General features: G+C 54.8%; 1 protein-coding gene across 5 annotated transcripts in view; it reads left to right on the top strand.

Moving 5' to 3' along the window:
- RTKN (rhotekin) overlaps positions 1-21,879 on the top strand; it is a 194,207-nt gene that overhangs the window by 50,364 nt on the left and 121,964 nt on the right. For all 5 annotated transcript variants that reach the window (XM_075345581.1, XM_075345571.1, XM_075345561.1 and 2 more), the window contains 4 exons: positions 4,865-5,064; positions 19,641-19,702; positions 20,711-20,764; positions 21,682-21,799. In XM_075345581.1, coding sequence (XP_075201696.1) covers positions 4,865-5,064; positions 19,641-19,702; positions 20,711-20,764; positions 21,682-21,799 — 434 coding nt within the window. The remainder of the gene's footprint in view (positions 1-4,864; positions 5,065-19,640; positions 19,703-20,710; positions 20,765-21,681; positions 21,800-21,879) is intronic.

Here is a 21,879-nt window from a genome sequence, read left to right as displayed (position 1 = left end):
GGCCTGAGCCCCCTGCTTCATCTCTGACCACTTACGGCCTGAGCCCCCTGCTCCATCTCTGACCACTTACGGCCTGAGCCCCCTGCTCTATCTCTGACCACTTACAGCCTGAGCCCCCTCCTCCATCTTTGACCACTTATGGCCTGAGCCCCTCCTCTATCTCTGACCACTTACAGCCTCAGCCCCCTCCTCCATCTTTGACCACTTACGGCCTCAGCCCCCTCCTCCATCTTTGACCACTTACAGCCTGAGCCCCTCCTTCTCTGACCACTTACAGCCTGAGCTCCCTCCTCCATCTCTGATAGTGACCACTTACAGCCTGAGCTCCCTCCTCCATCTCTGACCACTTACAGCCTGAGCCCCCTCCTCCATCTTTGACCACTTATGGCCTGAGCCCCTCCTCTATCTCTGACCACTTACAGCCTGAGCTCCCTCCTCCATCTCTGACCACTTACAGCCTGAGCCCCCTCCTCCATCTTTGACTACTTACAGCCTGAGCCCCTCCTTCTCTGACCACTTACAGCCTGAGCCCCCTCCTCCATCTCTGACCACTTACAGCCTGAGCCCCCTCCTCCATCTCTGACCACTTACAGCCTGAGCCCCCTCCTCCATCTTTGACCACTTACGGCCTGAGCCCCTCCTCTATCTCTGACCACTTACAGCCTGAGCCCCTCCTTCTCTGACCACTTACAGCCTGAGCTCCCTCCTCCATCTCTGATAGTGACCACTTACAGCCTGAGCTCCCTTCTCCATCTCTGACCACTTACAGCCTGAGCCCCCTCCTCCATCTTTGACCACTTACGGCCTGAGCCCCTCCTCTATCTCTGACCACTTACAGCCTGAGCTCCCTCCTCCATCTCTGACCACTTACAGCCTGAGCCCCCTCCTCCATCTTTGACCACTTACAGCCTGAGCCCCTCCTTCTCTGACCACTTACAGCCTGAGCCCCCTCCTCCATCTCTGACCACTTACAGCCTGAGCCCCCTCCTCCATCTCTGACCACTTACAGCCTGAGCCCCCTCCTCCATCTTTGACCACTTACAGCCTGAGCCCCCTCCTCCATCTCTGACCACTTACAGCCTGAGCCCCCTCCTCCATCTCTGACCACTTACAGCCTGAACCTCCTTTTCCTCCATCACTTATACCGACCACTTACAGCCTGAACCTCCTCCTCCATCTCTGACCACTTACAGCCTGAGCCCCCTCCTCCATCTCTGACCACTTACAGCCTGAACCTCCTTTTCCTCCATCACTTATACCGACCACTTACAGCCTGAACCTCCTCCTCCATCTCTGACCACTTACAGCCTGAACCTCCTCCTCCATCTCTGACCATTTTCAGCCTGAGCTCCCTCCTCCATCTCTGACCACTTACAGCCTGTGTCCCCTCCTCCATCTCTGACCATTTACAGCCCGAACCTCCTCCTCCATCTCTGACCACTTACAGCCTGTGTCCCCTACTCTATCACTTATACTGACGAGTTACAGCCTGAGCCCCCTCCTCCATTTCTTATACCGACCATTTACAGCCTGAACCTCCTCCTCTATCTCTGACCATTTACAGCCTGTGTCCCCTCCTCCATTTCTGACCATTTACAGCCTGAGCCCCCTCCTCCATTTCTGACCACTTACAGCCTGAGCCCCCTCCTCCATCTCTGACCACTTACAGCCTGAGCCCCCTCCTCCATCTCTGACCACTTACAGCCTGAGCCCCCTCCTCCATCTCTGACCACTTACAGCCTGAGCCCCCTCCTCCATCTCTGACCACTTACAGCCTGAGCCCCCTCCTCCATCTCTGACCACTTACAGCCTGAGCTCCCTCCTCCATCTCTGACCACTTACAGCCTGAACCCCCTCCTCCATCTCTGACCACTTACAGCCTCAGCTCCCTCCTCCATCTCTGACCACTTACAGCCTGAGCCCCCTCCTCCATCTCTGACCACTTACAGCCTGAGCTCCCTCCTCCATCTCTGACCACTTACAGCCTGAACCTCCTCCTCCTCCATCTCTGACCACTTACAGCCAGAGCCCCCTCCTCCATCTCTGACCACTTACAGCCTGAGCCCCCTCCTCCATCTCTGACCACTTATAGCCTGAGCTCCCTCCTCCATCTCTGACCACTTACAGCCTGAGCTCCCTCCTCCATCTCTGACCACTTACAGCCTGTGTCCCTTCCTCCATCTCTGACCACTTACAGCCAGAGCCCCCTCCTCCATCTCTGACCACTTACGGCCTGAGCCCCCTGCTTCATCTCTGACCACTTACGGCCTGAGCCCCCTGCTCCATCTCTGACCACTTACGGCCTGAGCCCCCTGCTCTATCTCTGACCACTTACAGCCTGAGCCCCCTCCTCCATCTTTGACCACTTATGGCCTGAGCCCCTCCTCTATCTCTGACCACTTACAGCCTCAGCCCCCTCCTCCATCTTTGACCACTTACGGCCTGAGCCCCTCCTCTATCTCTGACCACTTACAGCCTGAGCCCCTCCTTCTCTGACCACTTACAGCCTGAGCTCCCGCCTCCATCTCTGATAGTGACCACTTACAGCCTGAGCCCCCTCCTCCATCTTTGACCACTTATGGCCTGAGCCCCCTCCTCCATCTTTGACCACTTATGGCCTGAGCCCCTCCTCTATCTCTGACCACTTACAGCCTCAGCCCCCTCCTCCATCTTTGACCACTTACGGCCTGAGCCCCTCCTCTATCTCTGACCACTTACAGCCTGAGCCCCTCCTTCTCTGACCACTTACAGCCTGAGCTCCCTCCTCCATCTCTGATAGTGACCACTTACAGCCTGAGCTCCCTCCTCCATCTCTGACCACTTACAGCCTGAGCCCCCTCCTCCATCTTTGACCACTTATGGCCTGAGCCCCTCCTCTATCTCTGACCACTTACAGCCTGAGCTCCCTCCTCCATCTCTGACCACTTACAGCCTGAGCCCCCTCCTCCATCTTTGACCACTTACAGCCTGAGCCCCTCCTTCTCTGACCACTTACAGCCTGAGCCCCCTCCTCCATCTCTGACCACTTACAGCCTGAGCCCCCTCCTCCATCTCTGACCACTTACAGCCTGAGCCCCCTCCTCCATCTTTGACCACTTACGGCCTGAGCCCCTCCTCTATCTCTGACCACTTACAGCCTGAGCCCCTCCTTCTCTGACCACTTACAGCCTGAGCTCCCTCCTCCATCTCTGATAGTGACCACTTACAGCCTGAGCTCCCTTCTCCATCTCTGACCACTTACAGCCTGAGCCCCCTCCTCCATCTTTGACCACTTACGGCCTGAGCCCCTCCTCTATCTCTGACCACTTACAGCCTGAGCTCCCTCCTCCATCTCTGACCACTTACAGCCTGAGCCCCCTCCTCCATCTTTGACCACTTACAGCCTGAGCCCCTCCTTCTCTGACCACTTACAGCCTGAGCCCCCTCCTCCATCTCTGACCACTTACAGCCTGAGCCCCCTCCTCCATCTCTGACCACTTACAGCCTGAGCCCCCTCCTCCATCTTTGACCACTTACAGCCTGAGCCCCCTCCTCCATCTCTGACCACTTACAGCCTGAGCCCCCTCCTCCATCTCTGACCACTTACAGCCTGAGCTCCCTCCTCCATCTCTGACCACTTACAGCCTGAGCTCCCTCCTCCATCTTTGACCACTTACAGCCTGAGCCCCTCCTTCTCTGACCACTTACAGCCTGAGCCCCTCCTCTATCTCTGACCACTTACAGCCTGAGCCCCCTCCTCCATCTCTGACCACTTACGGCCTGAGCCCCTCCTCTATCTCTGACCACTTACAGCCTGAGCCCCTCCTTCTCTGACCACTTACAGCCTGAGCCCCCTCCTCCATTGCAGGATACGCCCCTTCCTCCCTCTCTGATGATGACAACTTACACCCTCATCCCTGTCTTCATAGTGCCCCCTCCTCCCTGTCTGACACCAACCACTCTGCATGTACCCCCTCCTCCATTTCTAATGCCGACCACTTTCTAAGCTGCAGAAGGACATGAGGGGCAAGGCCATAGACTGAAACTGGGGCGCAGGCCGTAGACGGACACTGGGGAGCAGGCCGTAGACGCACACTGGGTCGCTGGCCGTAGACGGACACTGGGGCGCTGGCCGTAGACGGACACTGGGGCGCTGGCCGTAGACGGACACTGGCGCGCTGGCCGTAGACGGACACTGGGGAGCAGGCCGTAGACGGACACTGGGGAGCAGGCCGTAGACGCACACTGGGGCGCTGGCCGTAGACGCACACTGGGGCGCTGGCCGTAGACGCACACTGGGGCGCTGGCCGTAGACGGACACTGGGGCGCTGGCCGTAGACGGACACTGGGGCGCTGGCCGTAGACGCACACTGGGGCGCTGGCCGTAGACGCACACTGGGGAGCAGGCCGTAGACGGACACTGGGGAGCAGGCCGTAGACGCACACTGGGGAGCAGGCCGTAGACGCACACTGGGGAGCAGGCCGTAGACGCACACTGGGGCGCTGGCCGTAGACGCACACTGGGGCGCTGGCCATAGACGCACACTGGGGCGCTGGCCGTAGACGGACACTGGGGCGCTGGCCGTAGACGGACACTGGGGCGCTGGCCGTAGACGGACACTGGGGCGCTGGCCGTAGACGGACACTGGGGCGCTGGCCGTAGACGGACACTGGGGCGCTGGCCGTAGACGGACACTGGGGCGCTGGCCGTAGACGGACACTGGGGCGCTGGCCGTACACGGACACTGGGGCGCAGGCTGTAGACAGACACTGGTCTGTGGCTGGGGAAGGGCACAGGTCTTTGACCACAGGTGCCAGTCATGGATCTGTGGCCTGGGGGGCGCTGGTCTGTGGCACTTCTGACACTCACTCAGCTTTCTTACAGGACACAGACATCCAGAAACGCATAGACCACGAGGTCCGGATCCGCGAGGGAGCGGTGAAGCTTCTGGGAGCCTGTACTCAGAAAGAGCAAGCACTGGAGGCAGCCAAGAGTCTGCTGGTCTGTAACAGCCGCATCATGACCTACCTGTCCGAGCTGCAGCACCGCAAGGAGGCGCAGGTCCTACAGCACAGCGCACGCAGGTACTGGAGGGGGGGCCGAGGAACTGCTCTGTGTGACCTTTACTACTCAGTATTATATGGTGGAGGCCGGGCCTCCAGTAATGTATAGTGAGAGACTGGGGGCGTGCTCTGTGTGACCTCCGCTCCTCCGTATTATATGGTGGAAGCCGGGCCTCCGGTAATGTATAGTGAGAGGCTGGGGGTGTGCTCTGTGTGACCTCCGCTCCTCCGTATTATATGGTGGAAGCCGGGCCTCCGGTAATGTATAATGAGAGGCTGGGGGTGTGACCTCCGCTCATCAGTGTCGTGATGGGGTGAAATGGTGGGGTGGGTATCCTTTTGTGTATGTTCATATTGTTACTAATTTTAGGAGTGTTGTCTTGTTGCTCCTTATTATTCTGTGTACAGTCTTCATCAATTTCGCTCAGTCACCATCTGCAGCCTGGATGTGTCTGTGGTTCTTGATGACCCCCTGCTGACATTTCCAGACTGTCTATTCATGACTCCTCTGCTCTCCAAATACTGAGCATCACACCCTGTAGGGCCTCCATCCATAGGTCTGTCTGCCTGACCTTGGATATAAAGATTGACCACAAGGAGGACAAAGAGGCAGTAAGAGATTCATCCTTTGTGGGACGCTGATGCTACGGCCAGCACCCCAGAGAGACTTGGAGAAACCTTAATTACCCTGGAAAGAAGACATCTGGAGGATTGTGACTCTCATCTCTGAGGCATTTATCCAGTTACTGGACTATACCCGTGCTCCTGGACTATTTTACCTTCTGTGTGGTGGATTATTTTATGGACATTCTGGATTGCAAGTAATAAAGGTTCTTGGGACTGTTCACTCCTGCTTTGTTGATACCAGAGAAGGACCCTGTGACAACTTGTGGCAGCGGTGGGATCAACAGAGCACAGCCCAATGGAGATCCACCCACAGAGTGGGTTCAGAAACTTGCCCGTATCCACTGTCCCGGGGAGAGCCAGAGATCTGGGCCTGAACTACCAGGGACTGACTATAGAGGCCTTAATTGATCTACTGGTGGGTGCGAGCCAGTCGACCTCCTCCAGATGTCTGACGGACAAGCACTGGGGACGGGATCCCTGCCTCAAAAAGCCAGTGGTTGGTATGAAGAAGAGATGGCAGCTCTTAGCCCCGGTGTATCTCAGGAATATAAGGAGGAGGCTGCTCGCCGAGCACAGAGAAGACAAGAAGCAATGGAGTCCGGCAGAGGGAGTAATGTGACCTGGAGTGTAAACCCAGCGATCCGGGAGCCTGTACGGATCACCCGGGCAGACTTCAAGCCATTTGATGAGGCTTCCGGAGATATGGAGGGGTTCTTCAAGGACTTTGAGCAGCAGTGTGCGGTGATGGAGGTGCCCCACTCTGGCTGGAGGCGTTTGTAAGTGGGACTCCTAAACGCATACCTCCCAACCGTCCCGGATACAGCGGGACAGTCCCTCTTCTGAGCCTTTGATCCCGGGTCCCGCCCGTGAGGCTGTTTATCCCGGCTCCACCCACCCACTGTAGCCCCGCCTCGCTGTTTCTCCCTTCTACTATTCATTACAGAGCCGAGCGCGCACCTACTCCTGTGACTGCTGCTGAGGTATGAATCACCCCCTGCAGCAGAGCGACCCCCCTGCAGCAGAGCGACCCCCCCCCTGCAGCAGAGCCCCCCCCCCCCCTGCACCAGAGCCGACCCCCCCCAGTCCCGGAGCCTGCGTTTGTCTGCAGCTGTTCTCTGATTCCCCGTGTGCGGCTTCTCACTGCTGCAGACACGCGGGGAGTCAGGAAGCTGAGGAGACCGTGCAATCAGCACTTCTCTCTCCTGCAGATAGCAGTGACAATAACCTATGCAGAGTGACATCTGCAGGCTTCTATTACCGATCAGTGGTCTCCTGCCTGTGGAGCAGAGCTGCTGGGTCCTAGCTTCCCAACAGCTTCAGCTCTGCTTTATCCTGGCTCCCCTACCAGTTAAAGGGAACATATCAGCAGAAATTTCACAATAAAAATAAAAGATTCCCCTCTGCAGCTCCTGGGCTGCTTCTAGAAAGGTTCCTGTTGTTATTGTGCCCCCTTTGAGACCTACAAAAATATACTTTATGAAGTCTTACCTTTTTGTATGCAAATGTGTTTTTATGGTCACGGGGGCGGGCTGTCTGGCGTCCGTTATTCCCCCTCCTGCCGCTTTACGCAGTCCCCCATTGCTCATTTACATACACAAGGACGCCTTCCTCATGTAACTGTCCTCCCGAAGTTTTGCGCATGTGAACGCTTTTTCAGGTGATTGCGCAGGCACGAGATTATGGGCGGCGCTGTGATTGTCATCAGCAGCGTTAACCAAGTACCCGCCCATAATCTCGTGCCCGCACTTTTCCCTCTGACTCCACCGTTATGCGCAAGTGCTGGCCATATGAACCATGTTACCTATTACTGCTTGCACGAGATTATGGGCAGGTACTTGGATGACTTTGCTGATGACAATCACAGCGCCGCCCATAATCTCGCGCCCACGGTAATAGGTAACATGGTTCATATGGACAGTGCTTGCGCATAACGGTGGAGGCAGAGTGAGAAGCGCGGGCACGAGATTATGGGCGGGTACTTGGATGACGCTGCTGATGACAATCACAGCGCCGCCCATAATCTCGCGCCCACGGTAATAGGTAACATGGTTCATATGGACAGTGCTTGCGCATAACGGTGGAGGCAGAGTGAGAAGCGCGGGCACGAGATTATGGGCGGGTACTTGGATGACTTTGCTGATGACAATCACAGCGCCGCCCATAATCTCGCGCCCACGGTAATAGGTAACGTGGTTCATATGGCCAGTGCTTGCGCATAACGGTGGAGGCAGAGTGAGAAGCGCGGGCACGAGATTATGGGCGGGTACTTGGATGACTTTGCTGATGACAATCACAGCGCCGCCCATAATCTCGCGCCCACGGTAATAGGTAACATGGTTCATATGGACAGTGCTTGCGCATAACGGTGGAGGCAGAGTGAGAAGCGTGGGCACGAGATTATGGGTGGGTACTTGGATGACGCTGCTGATGACAATCACAGCGCCGCCCATAATCTCGCGCCTGCGCAATCACCTCAAAAGCGTTCACACTTTGCACAGTGCTCACTCCCGCGAGAGTGGCACTGGGCATGCACAAAACTTCAGGAGGACAGTTACATGAGGAAGGCGTCCTCATGTATGGAAATGAGCAATGGGGGACGGCGTACAACGTCAGGAGGGGGAATAACGGACGCCAGGCAGCCCGCCCCCGTGACCATAAAAACAGATTTGCATACAAAAAGGTAAGACTTCATAAAGTATTATTTTAGGTCTCAAAGGGGGCACAATAGCAACAGGAACCTTTCCAGAATTCATCCCAGGAGCTGCAGAGGGGAATCTTTTATTTTTTTTGCTAAATTTCTGGTGACAGTTTCCCTTTAAAGGGAACCTATCAGGTGCAATCTGCACTCAGAGCCAGGAGCAGTTCTGGGTGTATATTGCTAATCCCTCCCTAACTGTCCCTGTATACACTAGCATAGATAAAGGCATCTATAGAAAAAGTATTTTTAAAGAGCTTATATCTTATGCTAATTAGCGCGGGGACTAGTCCCAAGGGCGTTACTTCACTTGGCTAGTCGGCTCATATAGCGTGTTAGTACTCACACAGGGGCGTAATAACATGCTAACATGCTATGCGAGCCGACTAGCCAAGTGAAGTAACGCCCTTGTGACTAGTCCCCGCGCTCATTAGCATAAGATATAAGATCTTTAAAAATATTTGTTCTTGATCTCTTTATCTATGCTAGTGTATACAGGGACGGTTAGGCAGGGATTAGCAATATACACCCAGAACTGCTCCTGGCTCTGAGTGCATATTGCACCTGACAGGTTCACTTTAAAGGGAACCTGTCGCCAGATTTGGGGCCTATAAGCTGCGGCCACCACCAGCGGGATCTTATGTACACATTCTAACATGCTGCATACCTCCCAACCGTCCCGGATACAGCGGGACTTTCACGCTTTACGTTGTTTGTCCCGTTGCCACGGGCGGGACGGCCGGCTCCCGGGCTCCGCCCACCCACTCTCTCTCCGCCTCCCTGCTTTTCCCTCCTACCATCCTAGTAGACGTGGCATAGAGAGGAGCGCTGCCTGTGCTGCTGCTGGTACAGTAAACGAATCTCCCCAGCGCTGATTTCCCTCCCTCCCCCCTCACCCCCGGCCGGAGCCTGTCTGTGCGGTCGGCCGGCCGCCTGTCTGTGCGGTCGGCCCGCCACCTGTCTGTGCGGGCGCCCCCCGCCGCCTGTCTGTGCGGGCGCCCCCCGCCGCCTGTCTGTGCGGGCGCCCCCCTGCCGCCTGTCTGTGCGGGCGCCCCCCTGCCGCCTGTCTGTGCGGGCGCCCCCCTGCCGCCTGTCTGTGCGGGCGCCCCCCCTGCCGCCTGTCTGTGCGGGCGCCCCCCTGCCGCCTGTCTGTGCGGGCGCCCCCCTGCCGCCTGTCTGTGCGGGCGCCCCCCTGCCGCCTGTCTGTGCGGGCGCCCCCCTGCCGCCTGTCTGTGCGGGCGCCCCCCTGCCGCCTGTCTGTGCGGGCGCCCCCCTGCCGCCTGTCTGTGCGGGCGCCCCCCTGCCGCCTGTCTGTGCGGGCGCCCCCCGCCGCCTGTCTGTGCGGGCGGCCCGCCGCCTCATTGTGCGGGCGGCCGGCCGCCTCTCTCTGCGGGCGGCTGGCCGCCTCTCTGTGCGGGCGGCCCGCCGCCTGTCTGTGAAGGCGGCCGGCCGCCTGTCTGTGAAGGCGACCGGCCGCCTCACTGTGGCTGCCTGCGTGTCCGTGCTGGAGGCCCGCCGGCTGCCTGCGTGTCCGTGCTGGAGGCCCGCCGGCTGCCTGCGTGTCCGTGCTGGAGGCCCGCCGGCTGCCTGCGTGTCCGTGCTGGAGGCCCGCCGGCTGCCTGCGTGTCCGTGTTGGAGGCCCGCCGGCTGCCTGCGTGTTTGTGCTGAATGGGTGTGGATGGGGAGTGGATATGGGCGTGACTGTGAAATGGGTGTGGTTAGGGGGCGTGGCCTAAAAATTTGCCGCGGCGCGCTACGCGCGCCGCAAACTTTGTCCCTCTTTTCCTTCTTTAAAAGTTGGGAGGTATGCTAAACGGAGCCTGGCAGAGGCTTATCACACCATTGCCTCACAGCAGAACCGGGATTACAACATTGTAAAGCGGACTATCCTGGATTACCATCACCGCAGACTCACATAGGGCACAGTTCCGAGACCTCCCATGCACCCCGGGGGGATCGTTTAGGATGTGTGCCCATAAGATGTCCCAGGCATGTCGGAGATGGCTGGAAGCGGAAGACGTCTTCACTGTGGAGACGTTATACAGGTATTTCTTATAGAACAATTTCTTTCCAAGTGTCCCTCAGAAATACGGGAATGGGTCAGAGAGCGCACGCCGTGCACCTTGTATAGAGCTGCAGCACTGGCTGATGAGGACCTTACTATCCGACCGCAATGGAGGGGGCTTCTGGACAATAAGACACAGCCTGCTCCTGCTCCCCGGCCCTCTCCAGTTATATCTGCCCCTCCAACCAGCCACAGCCCGATGACAATCACAGCTACCAATCCTGGGCCCCAACAGTTCTGACCATGCCCTGTGGGAATCACAGAGAGGAGATGTTATGGGAGCGTTTAACATGGGCACCTGCAATCCAAGTGTCCCTCAAGGAGACTCGGAGGGAGCCCCACACACCTCTATCTCGGCCGGTTCATTTTGTGCACTCCATTCCGCCTGAAGACCCCCCTACTGGAGTGGACCGCCAATCCCTGCACCATAGATGCCCCTTCTGGAGTGTACGGCCACCGGTCTTTGTCCACAAGTTACTCTGAGCAACGGCAACGCCACCTGCAGGATGTCTTAATCAATGGATACAAAGTGTCAGGATTTAGAGACACAGGGGCCTTCCTGACTATCGCTGACCCTCGTGTAGTTCGACCCGAGGCAATTCACCAGGGCCCTGGAATCCCCATTATCCTGGTGGCAGGGACTCGCAAATATATACCACGAGCTTCTGTGCATTTGGATTATGGTTATGGGGAAACGTTGTGCTGGATTGGAGTTATGGTAGGACTGATTGCCGATATCCTCCTGAGAAACGACATTGGAGAGTTACAGTGCCAATTTGTGGGAGCCGCCACCCAACTACAAGCCATACAAGCACCACGACACCAGGACTTCACCGGGGAGCAACTACCACAACTCCCATCAGAGTCAGTAAGTCATCCGTCCCCTGCTACTACATTGGGAGAGCCTCGGGATAGAAGGAGTTTAGAAGGGAAACACAAGGTGACAGTACCTTGGCAGCCCTTAAGTTAAGGGCAGAGACTGGGCATGTGGGAGATAATGGAGACTGCTTCACAAGAGAACAGGGATTGTATTATCGTGTCACGAAGGCCAGTGGCAACGACATCCCTGACACGGCCACCAGGCAACTCATTGTTCCCCAGAAGTACAGGGCACAGCTACTACAACTGGCCCATGACATCCCTTTGGCTGAGCATCAAGAGTGGAAAGGGACTGAAAACAGACTCACCCAAAGTTTTTATTGGCCTGGCATCTTGCAGTCATTAATCCAATATTGCCGCACCTGCAATGTCTGCCAGTGAATGTGGCATCCCGGAGTCCGATACAAGGTACCTCTGCAACCCCTACCCATAATTGAAGAACAATTTTAACATGTAGCTGTGGACATCATAAGACCTCTGGCCCATCCCAGCCGATCAGGGAAAAAATACATCCTGACAGTGGTGGACTATGCCACTCGGTATCCTGAAGCCGTGGCCCTGTCCAATATTACAGCCGTAAATGTAGCCGAAGCTCTTGTTACCATCTTTACCCAGGTAGGGTTCCCCAATGAAATATTATCAGATTAAGGGACCCAGTTTATGTCAGACCTGGTCCAGTCCCCCTGGCATACATGTGGAGTTCAAGCCATTCGCACTACTCCATACCACCCACAGACCAACGGACTATGTGAGCGCTTTAATGGAACCCTTAGAAATATGCTGCGGGCTTTTACTGACATTAAAAAGGACTGGAAAAAATACCGGCCACATCTCCTCTTCGAAAATCGAGAGGTTCCCTGGGAGTCCACAGGGTTCTCGCCCTTCAAACTACTGTTTGGTCGGAAGGTCCATGGGCCTCTCACTCTTCTGAAGGAACTTCTGGAGGAAGATCTCAGACACCGAAGAGCCTGTCCTTCCCTTGCCCAGGCCAGACAAAAGACCTGGTATGACCGTAAAGCTAGGACCCAGGACTTGATGGAAAGACAACAGGTGCTCATGATTATTGCTTCCCCTGCCAACAAGCTTCCAGCAACGTGGGAAGGCCCTTATCAGGTTGTCATGAAAATTAATGACACTAACTACATCATTGCCCTGGACCCTTCTGGTCGACTATAGAAGACTGTGTAATCTGAGAAAAAGACTGATGACACATCCTAACTTTCTAATGTGAACAGGTGCAGACTGAACATGAAACCTAGTAACAAAAAAGAGACAGTTGCACTAAGTAGTGCTAAGATAGAAGACCGTCTACACCAATATGCTGAAAGATTATCATGACCGATCTCTGCCTGTTCTGGCTGTCTACTACCCCCTAGTGATAACTCAGAGGACGAGTATTCCCTGATCATCTTCAGGTCGCCCAAGCGGGAGGCTCCCTGGAACACGTGCCCCTGGCCTCCCATTTGATATACAAAAGGACAATATTTTCTCCGTACCGAGGTATTACGGGGTCCTTCTCTGGTATCACACAGTTAACAGAGCAAGAGATGAGTGAACAATCCAAAGATCCTTTATCCCATACAATCCAGGAGGTCCATAAACTAATCCACCACACAGAGGGTAAAATAGTCCAAGAACACAGATACAGTCCAGTAAGCGAAAAATGTCCAGGTCTCTCTGGGGAGCCGTACCTTCTCCCGCAGAGGATGAATCTTCCTGCTTATCTCTTCTCCTTCTCAGACAGACTGAATAATCCCCCAGTAAAGCAGAGAATTTGGGTGGATTCCAGGCCGCTCTCCCCCACACCTAGGGACAGAAGCACTGCAGGGGGGTATTAACCTGCAAACAGGACAATGTACACATAAGGAAAGCAAATGGTAACTGAGCTGAACTAATTAACCTGCAGACAAGACACGGAATACACAAAATGAATGGAGCCAGGCTCCTAAAATACGAACCTTCACAAAATGATACACAACCCACAATATCACACCATTATTACAAGGGCTTCCACTTTCTCCTCAAAGGCAGGGCGGACTACTCTGACCAGCCACCATGCGGAAACCTCCGGACAATGCCCCATCCAGATCCTGTTCAAGACATGATAAAGAAAAAACTTGAGGAGATGAAACAGCTGGTGGTTATTCAGCCATCTCACAGCCCCTGGGCGTCTCTTATCGTTTTGGTCCCCAAGAAGGATGGTTGGAACGATGTCAGGACTTTGCCTGTGCTTATGTAGATGACATTGCTATTTTCAGCACAACCTGGGAGGACCATCTTGAACACTTGGTCATAGTGCTGGACTGTATCCGGACTGCAGGACTGACCATTCGCCCTGGTAAATGTCAGTTGGGGATGGATGAGGTGAAGTACCTCGGGCATAAAGTAGGGGGAGGAACCTTATGGCCTGAGCCTGCTAAGGTGGAAGCCATTAGTAACTGGTGTGGACTCCAGACTAAGAAGCAGGTACTTGTTTTTTGGGAACTGCTGGTTACTATAGAAAATTAGTTTCAAAATACCGCACCTTGGGCAAGCGCCTAACCGACCTGACCTGCAAGAACATGTCTAGGAATGTGACGTGGACGACGTCATGCGAGGATGCCTTTTCAGCATTAAAGCCTGCCCTCATCACTGCTCCTGTCTTGGCCGCCCTGGACTATAAGCACAGGTTCCTCGTGCAGACCGATGCGTCCACATACAGGATTGGGGCAGTTCTTAGGCAGGTGAGCGCCGCCGGGGAGGAACACCCTGTTGCTTTTGTCAGTCGGAAACTACTGGATCGGGAGGTTGCCTATGCCACCATTGAAAAGGAGTGTCTTGCCATTGTATGGGCACTGAAAAAACTGCAACCTTACTTGTATGGCAGAGACTTTACAATCGTGACAGACCACAACCCCCTCACATGGCTGAACCGCGTGTCAGGGGACAATGGACGATTACTGCGGTGGAACTTATCCTTACAACCCTACAGCTTCTCCATCCAGTACAAGCAGGGAAGCCAACACCAGAACGTTGATGAACTGTCCCGGCATGAAAAACCATGGACTCCCTCAGGCCGACCTACCACTTGTCATGGTCGTCTCCGTGTGTTTGGAGACTAGTGACAGCTTTAGAACTGGGGCCTCTCATCTCCAAATGGGACTCTACATTTAAGCGTTTTGTTTCTCTTGGTGCAGAAACAGTTAATGTCAGTTTTGCTGCTAGCAGGTTACAAGCAGTGCAGGTCAGCTGCAGCTGCTCTGTAGCCACGCCCCTTTGTCTTTAAGTAGCCAAGTTTCCCAGCAATCTTTGCTGATTATACAAAACCGTTTGTATGATGGTCGCCTTGGTAGAAGGAGCTGCTGTGGATTCATTCTGAGATATATATTCTTCATTTTGGATGTCAATTTTCCTGTTTGTCTCATCTATCCTCCTGTTCTATTAGTGCAGCGGTGGGTCAAATGTACCTTACCTTCCCACTCCCTAGCCAGGACTATAGTATAGATTATTCAGGGCTTCAGGTATTCCTGCTTGGCGACAGTTGAGGAATCTGTATAGGGTCTGGCTAGGAGTGTAGGGTACAGTGCCAGGTAAGACAGGAGGTGTCCATCTACCCTCTCACCTGTGCCAGGGCCCACCATTGTTATTGTTTTCCCTGTGTACCCTTTGTTTGTGGTGTTGTTGAGGTGTGTTGTCGTTGTGCTTCAGACATCTGTTGGTCTGTAAAGCGTGACAATATAATCGGGCTTACATTTTTTCCTGTGTGACTATGGCTAAGGCTGCTGCGCTTACACCACTGATGGAGGCCCTCTCTCAGGAGGTCACGGATCTGCACTCACACAACTGATGGAGGCCATCTCTCAGGAGGTCACAGATCTGCACTCACACAACTGATGGAGGCCATCTCTCAGGAGGTCACGAATCTGCACTCACACAACTGATGGAGGCCATCTCTTAGGAGGTCACGGATCTGCACTCACACAACTGATGGAGGCCCTCTCTCAGAAGGTCACAGATCTGCACTCACACAACTGATGGAGGCCATCTCTCAGGAGGTCACGAATCTGCACTCACACAACTGATGGAGGCCATCTCTCAGGAGGTCACGAATCTGCACTCACACAACTGATGGAGGCCCTCTCTCAGGAGGTCACGGATCTGCACTCACACAACTGATGGAGGTCATCTCTCAGGAGGTCACAGATCTGCACTCACACAACTGATGGAGGCCCTCTCTTAGGAGGTCACGAATCTGCACTCACACAACTGATGGAGGCCCTCTCTCAGAAGGTCACAGATCTGCACTCACACAACTGATGGAGGCCATCTCTCAGGAGGTCACGAATCTGCACTCACACAACTGATGGAGGCCATCTCTCAGGAGGTCACGGATCTGCACTCACACAACTGATGGAGGTCATCTCTCAGGAGGTCACAGATCTGCACTCACACAACTGATGGAGGCCCTCTCTTAGGAGGTCACGAATCTGCACTCACACAACTGATGGAGGCCCTCTCTCAGGAGGTCACAGATCTGCACTCACACAACTGATGGAGGCCCTCTCTTAGGAGGTCACGAATCTGCACTCACACAACTGATGGAGGCCATCTCTCAGGAGGTCACAGATCTGCACTCACACAACTGATGGAGGCCCTCTCTTAGGAGGTCACGAATCTGCACTCACACAACTGATGGAGGCCCTCTCTCAGAAGGTCACAGATCTGCACTCACACAACTGATGGAGGCCATCTCTCAGGAGGTCACAGATCTGCACTCACACAACTGATGGAGGCCCTCTCTTAGGAGGTCACGAATCTGCACTCACACAACTGATGGAGGCCCTCTCTCAGAAGGTCACAGATCTGCACTCACACAACTGATGGAGGCCATCTCTCAGGCGGTCACAGATCTGCACTCACACAACTGATGGAGGCCCTCTCTCAGGAGGTCACGGATCTGCGCTCGCAGGTTGTGTGGCAGCTACAACATATTACTGGGTTTCTGGTCTCGATGCACTTCCAGGCACAACCAGAACCCAAGATAGCCCTACCGGATAAGTTTTCTGGTGGGAGGGATAAGTTTACCACCTTCAGCGAATCCTGAAAGTTGGACTTCAGACTGCGCCCTCGTTCTCTGGGCAGTGAGGAACAGAGAGTGGGGATTGTTGTCTCTCTGTTGCGGGGAGATTCCAAGTCCTGGCCCTTCTCTCTGCTGTCCATCTTCCAGGCATTTTGGTCAGTAGATTAATTTTTTGCGGCTTTGGCGGTGGTATATAGCGAACCTGATGGTTTTACACTCATGGAGTCTAAACTCCGAAAGCTTTAGCAGGGGGTGTGGCCAGTGGGGGAGTATTCCTTGGAGTTCTGGAGGTGGGCCACTGACACCCAATGAAATGACTCTGCGCTTAGGAGTCATTTCTGTCAGGGTTTGTCTGGTAGGCTTAGGGACTCTGGTGCAATATGGCGCCGCGGAGACGCTGGAGGCTGCCCTCGCTATCAGAGTGGATTTACACCTCAGGGAGAGGCCCTCTAAGATCCTGTCCTCTGTTATTCTCTCCAGGGAGGAGTTCCCACTGGTACAAGCCGACGAACCTTGCAGTTGGAGGGAGCCTCCCCTCAGACTGAGTTGCTTGCGGTTTGTTGTGGGTCTGGGTCCTGCTTCTTCTGTGGAGATACGGGTCATTACATTAAGACCTGTCCTTTAAGACTTAACCAGAGTCTGTCTCTTAATCAGCTGCATTCAGGGTATATTTCCTCCATCTACACATTCCAGTTCACCATTTCAGGACAGGTGGTTATTGGTGAAAAAACAGATGATCTCTGTGCTGGTGGACAGCGGAGCCAATCTGATGGATTCTTGCTTTGCTCAGACTTGAGGTCTAACGCGTACAGCACTGACAAAATCCATTCCCATCCAGGCTATCGACTAAGCTCTGCTCAGCCAGAGAGAGTTCACCCATACTGTGCCAAATATCAACCTGCGGGTAGGTCCCTTTCATGGTGAACTTCTGTCCTGCTAAGTCCCGGAGGGTCTACCCACTCCCATTGTGTTGGGTCTTCCCTGGCTTTAGAGGCATAACCCTGTGATTGACTGGCTGTCAGGAGAAGTTGTCTGTTGGGGCAGTGTCTATGAAACTACGTGCTTGTGTGCTACCATATCTGCGGTACTTATTAAAAACCTGCCACCCTGTCCGCTAGTAACTGCCAAAGTGTGTAAGAAAAGAGCGAGTGCGCTACCCCCACCTCAGGGGAAGATTAGGCCTCAGTGCAGCCCCGATAGAAGTGATTGGGGGAGGGTAGCCATTCCCTCTAAGTGTGCAGTATCGGAGCGTAAGTTGTTGAATGGTGTAAGAGAGTCCCCTGTTGGTTTGGTCAGCAGTTTTCCCCTATTACCAGGTGTGTGTACAGTAATAAACGTCCAGGTCCAGACCTGTGTAAGAATGACTATGTGTACACTAAGAACACCAGGTGGAAGTGTGTGGCAGGGGCTCTAGACTTGGGGGTTATCAGTCCCTTTAGGATAATTGACATTCTTAACCCTATGGCCGTACGGCTTTAGCTACCCCCAACATTTAACACCCATGATGTTGTCCACAGGTCTTTGCTCCAGAAATGTGTTGTGCTTCCTACGGTTAACTGGAGGGGCCTGTTCACATTTGAGGTGAACAATATTACCAGTCTTGAGAGTCCTGAGGCCTCTTTTTAAATAGGGGGTACTGTCACGGCTGTCACGGCCATCTCCCTGTGTTTGCAGACTAGTGACAGCTTTAGGACTGGAGCCTCTCATCTCCATCTGGACTCTCCATTTAAATGTTGTTTGCTCTAACAGTTAATGTCAGTTTTGGTGCTAGCAGATTCCCAGCAGTGCAGGTCCGCTGCAGCTGCTCTGTAGTCACGCCCCTTTGTGTTTAAGTAGTAAGTTTTCCCAGCAATCTTTGCTGATTATACAAAACCATTTGTATGCTAGCCGCCTTGGTGGAAGGAGCTGCTGTAGATTCATCCTGAAATCGTATCTTCTCCATTTTGATTGTTTTTCTCCTGTTTGTCTCACCTACCCTCCTGTTTGATTAGTGCAGTGGTAGGCCTAGTGCACCCTACCTCCCACTCACTAGCCAGGACTATTGAAGGGTTGTTTCAAGTCTTTAGGTTCCTGCTCGGCGACAGTTATGGAACCTGTATAGTTTCTGGCTAGGAGTGCAGGCTACAGCGCCAGGTGAGGACAGGAGGTGTCCCATCTACCCTTTCACTAGTATTAGGGCCCACCGTTGTTATTGTGTTCCTGTTGCCCTCTTGTTTGTGGTGTTGAGAATTGTTTTTGTTGTGTGTCAGACATCTGTTGGTCTGAATGAACACGCCCGTCATGTGTAAAGCGTGACACCCCTACCACTGTACTAGGAAATATCGACAGCTGAGCAATGTGGGCTGAGAGTTGTGTAGACCTCATGTCAAGCTCACTTATTAAAAAGGGGGGAGAGGGTGTGATGGTGGAATATGGGGGGCTGGATATCATTTTGTGCATGTTCATATGTTTACTGATTTTAGGAGTCTTGCCTTCTTATTCTGAATCATCCTGTGTAATCGCATTACAGAAGGTCCGATAATGACCATCTGCAGCCTGGATGTGTGTATGGTTCTTGATGAACCCCTGCTGACATTTCTGGACTGTCCATTCATGACTCCCCTGCTCTCCAAATACTGAAAATCACCCCCTGTAGTGCCTCCATCCCTAGGTGTTGTGTGTGTGTGTGTGTGTGGGGGGGGGCTCCAAAATCATCCATCCTGCCTACCTACCCCTGGCTATAAGTATTGAGCCCGAGGAGGACAAGGAGGCAGTGAGAGTCATCCTTTGTGGGACACTGATGCTACAGCCAGCACCCTGGAGAGGCACGGAGAAATTGTGATTACCCAGGAAAAGAGGCATCTGGAGGATTGTGACTCTCATCTCCCGGATACCGTATTCATCCCGTTACTGGATGATATCCGTGTTACTGGACTATTTTACCCTCTGTGTGGTGGACTGTTTTATGAACCTTCTGGTTTCCATGTAATAAAGGTTCTTGGGATTGTTCACCCATCTCTCGCTTTGTTGAGTATTATATGGTGGAGGCTGGACCTCCAGTAATGTATAGTGAGAGGTCGGGCGACGTGCTCTGTGTGACCTCCGCTCATCAGTACTATGTGGTGGAGGCCGGGCCTCCAGTAATGTATAGTGAGAGGTCGGGCGACGTGCTCTGTGTGACCTCCGCTCATCAGTACTATGTGGTGGAGGCTGGGCCTCCAGTATCTTAGGTATATATGTTATTACATGTGCTGTCGCCTTGATCCTTACGTTTTTGGTTTTGCACTTTTCAGGCCTTCTGTCGGGGGTTTTGTGGACGATCGTGTTCCCTGTAAGGGAAAGCTGTCGATATCAGGTCTGTATATGGGGCTGATTACGCTTGTGTGGGGGCTCTGGGGTGGGGGGGCTCTGTGGTGGGGGGGCTCTAGTGTGGGGGGGCTCTGGGGTGGGGGACTGTGGTGTGGGGTGATCTGGGGTGAGAGGCTATGGTGTGGGGACTGTGGTGTGGGGGGCTCTGGAGTGGGGGCTCTGGGGTGGGAGGCTGTGGTGTGGGGGGCTCTGTGGTGTGGGGGCTCTGGGGTGGGAGGCTGTGGTGTGGGGGCTCTAGTGTGGGGGGGCTCTGTGGTGTGGGGGTTCTAGTGTGGGGGGGGCTCTGGGGTGGGGGACTGTGGTGTGGGGGACTGTGGGTGTGGGGTGATCTGGGGTGAGAGGCTATGGTGTGGGGGGCTCTGGAGTGGGGGCTTTGGGGTTGGAGGCTGTGGTGTGGGGGCTCTAGTGTGGGGGGGCTCTGTGGTGTGGGGGCTCCTGGGTGGGAGGCTGTGGTGTGGGGGCTCTAGTGTGGGGGGGCTCTGTGGTGTGGGGGCTCTAGTGGGGGGGCTCTGGGGTGGGGGGACTGTGGTGTGGGGGCTCTGGTGTGGGGTGATGTGGGGTGAGAGGCTATGGTGTGGGGACTGTGGTGTGGGGGGCTCTGGAGTGGGGGGAATCTGGAGTGGGGACTCTGGGGTGGGAGGCTGTGGTGTGGGGGCTCTAGTGTGGGGGGCTCTAGTGTGGGGGGGGGCTCTGTGGTGTTGGGGCTCTAGTGTGGGGGGGCTCTAGTGTGGGGGGGGCTCTGTGGTCTTGGGGCTCTAGTGTGGGGGGGCTCTAGTGTGGGGGGGGCTCTGTGGTGTTGGGGCTCTAGTGTGGGGGGGCTCTAGTGTGGGGGGGGCTCTGTGGTGTGGGGGGCTCTAGTGTGGGGGGCTCTGGGGTGGGGGCTCTGGTGTGGGAGGGCTCTGCGGTGGGGGGCTGTGGTGTGAGGGGTGTCATTATTCCTGCCTCTAGAGGCTGCTGCTCTGCACATTTATCCGCTCCCTTTTTGCTCCCTCAGATTTGCGGATCCCCCTCATGTGGAAGGATAGTGAATACTTTAAGAATAAGGGCGGTGAGTACGAACTCTTCATGGAAGCCACGGACCCCAACCGGGGTCACCTCCTTCACATCTGAAACACTCGCTATAAAACGGGCACGGAGCGCACTCGCTACAAAACGGGCACGGAGTGTGCTCGCTACAAAACAGGCACGGAGTGCACTCGCTACAAAACGGGCACGGAGCACACTCGCTACAAAACAGGCACGGAGCACACTCGCTACAAAACAGGCACGGAGTGCACTCGCTACAAAACGGGCATGGAGTGCGCTCGCTACAAAACGGGCACGGAGCGCGCTCGCTACAAAACGGGCACGGAGCGCGCTCGCTACAAAACGGGCACGGAGCGCGCTCGCTACAAAACGGGCACGGAGCGCGCTCGCTACAAAACGGGCACGGAGCGCGCTCGCTACAAAACGGGCACGGAGCGCACTCGCTACAAACGGGCACGGAGCGCACTCGCTACATAACAGGCACAGAGAGCGCTTTCTACAAAACGGGCACGGAGCGCACTCGCTACAAAACGGGCACGGAGCGCACTCGCTACATAACAGGCACAGAGAGCGCTTTCTACAAAACGGGCACGGAGCGCACTCGCTACAAAACGGGCACGGAGCGCACTCGCTACAAAACGGGCACGGAGCGCACTCGCTACAAAACTGGCACGGAGCGCACTCACTACAAAACTGGCACGGAGCGCACTCGCTACAAAATGGGCACGGAGCTCACTCGCTACAAAACAGGCACAGAGAGCGCTTTCTACAAAATGGGCACGGAGCGCGCTTGCAAATTGGTGGGCAGATGCCGCTATTACCTGCATGAGATATCCACACCACAACCCGCATGTGACATACTGGGACCGCCACCACAGCCGGGGGTTGACATACTTTCCACATAGGCACGCCTTTTTCTGTTCATTTCGCCCTCTGCAGAGCTGCACCGCTGTGCCGTGTTCTGCGCTCTGCAGATCCGGGGAGAGGTGTGTGACACGGAGATGGTCTTTGTAGATCGCACTGCTACAGACATCTGCTTTGAGAACGCCATCGTCTTGTGAGTGCTCTCCTGATTTTCCCCGTATGACGGCCGATATCCGGGGGTCCTTCATAGTGTGACCCACCTGTTGTGTCCTC

This window comes from Anomaloglossus baeobatrachus, chromosome 1 (assembly GCF_048569485.1).
Source record: "Anomaloglossus baeobatrachus isolate aAnoBae1 chromosome 1, aAnoBae1.hap1, whole genome shotgun sequence".
NCBI lineage: Eukaryota > Metazoa > Chordata > Amphibia > Anura > Aromobatidae > Anomaloglossus > Anomaloglossus baeobatrachus.
The sequence above is the reverse complement of the archived record's forward strand: the minus strand, read 5'-3'. Positions and strand labels throughout refer to the sequence as shown.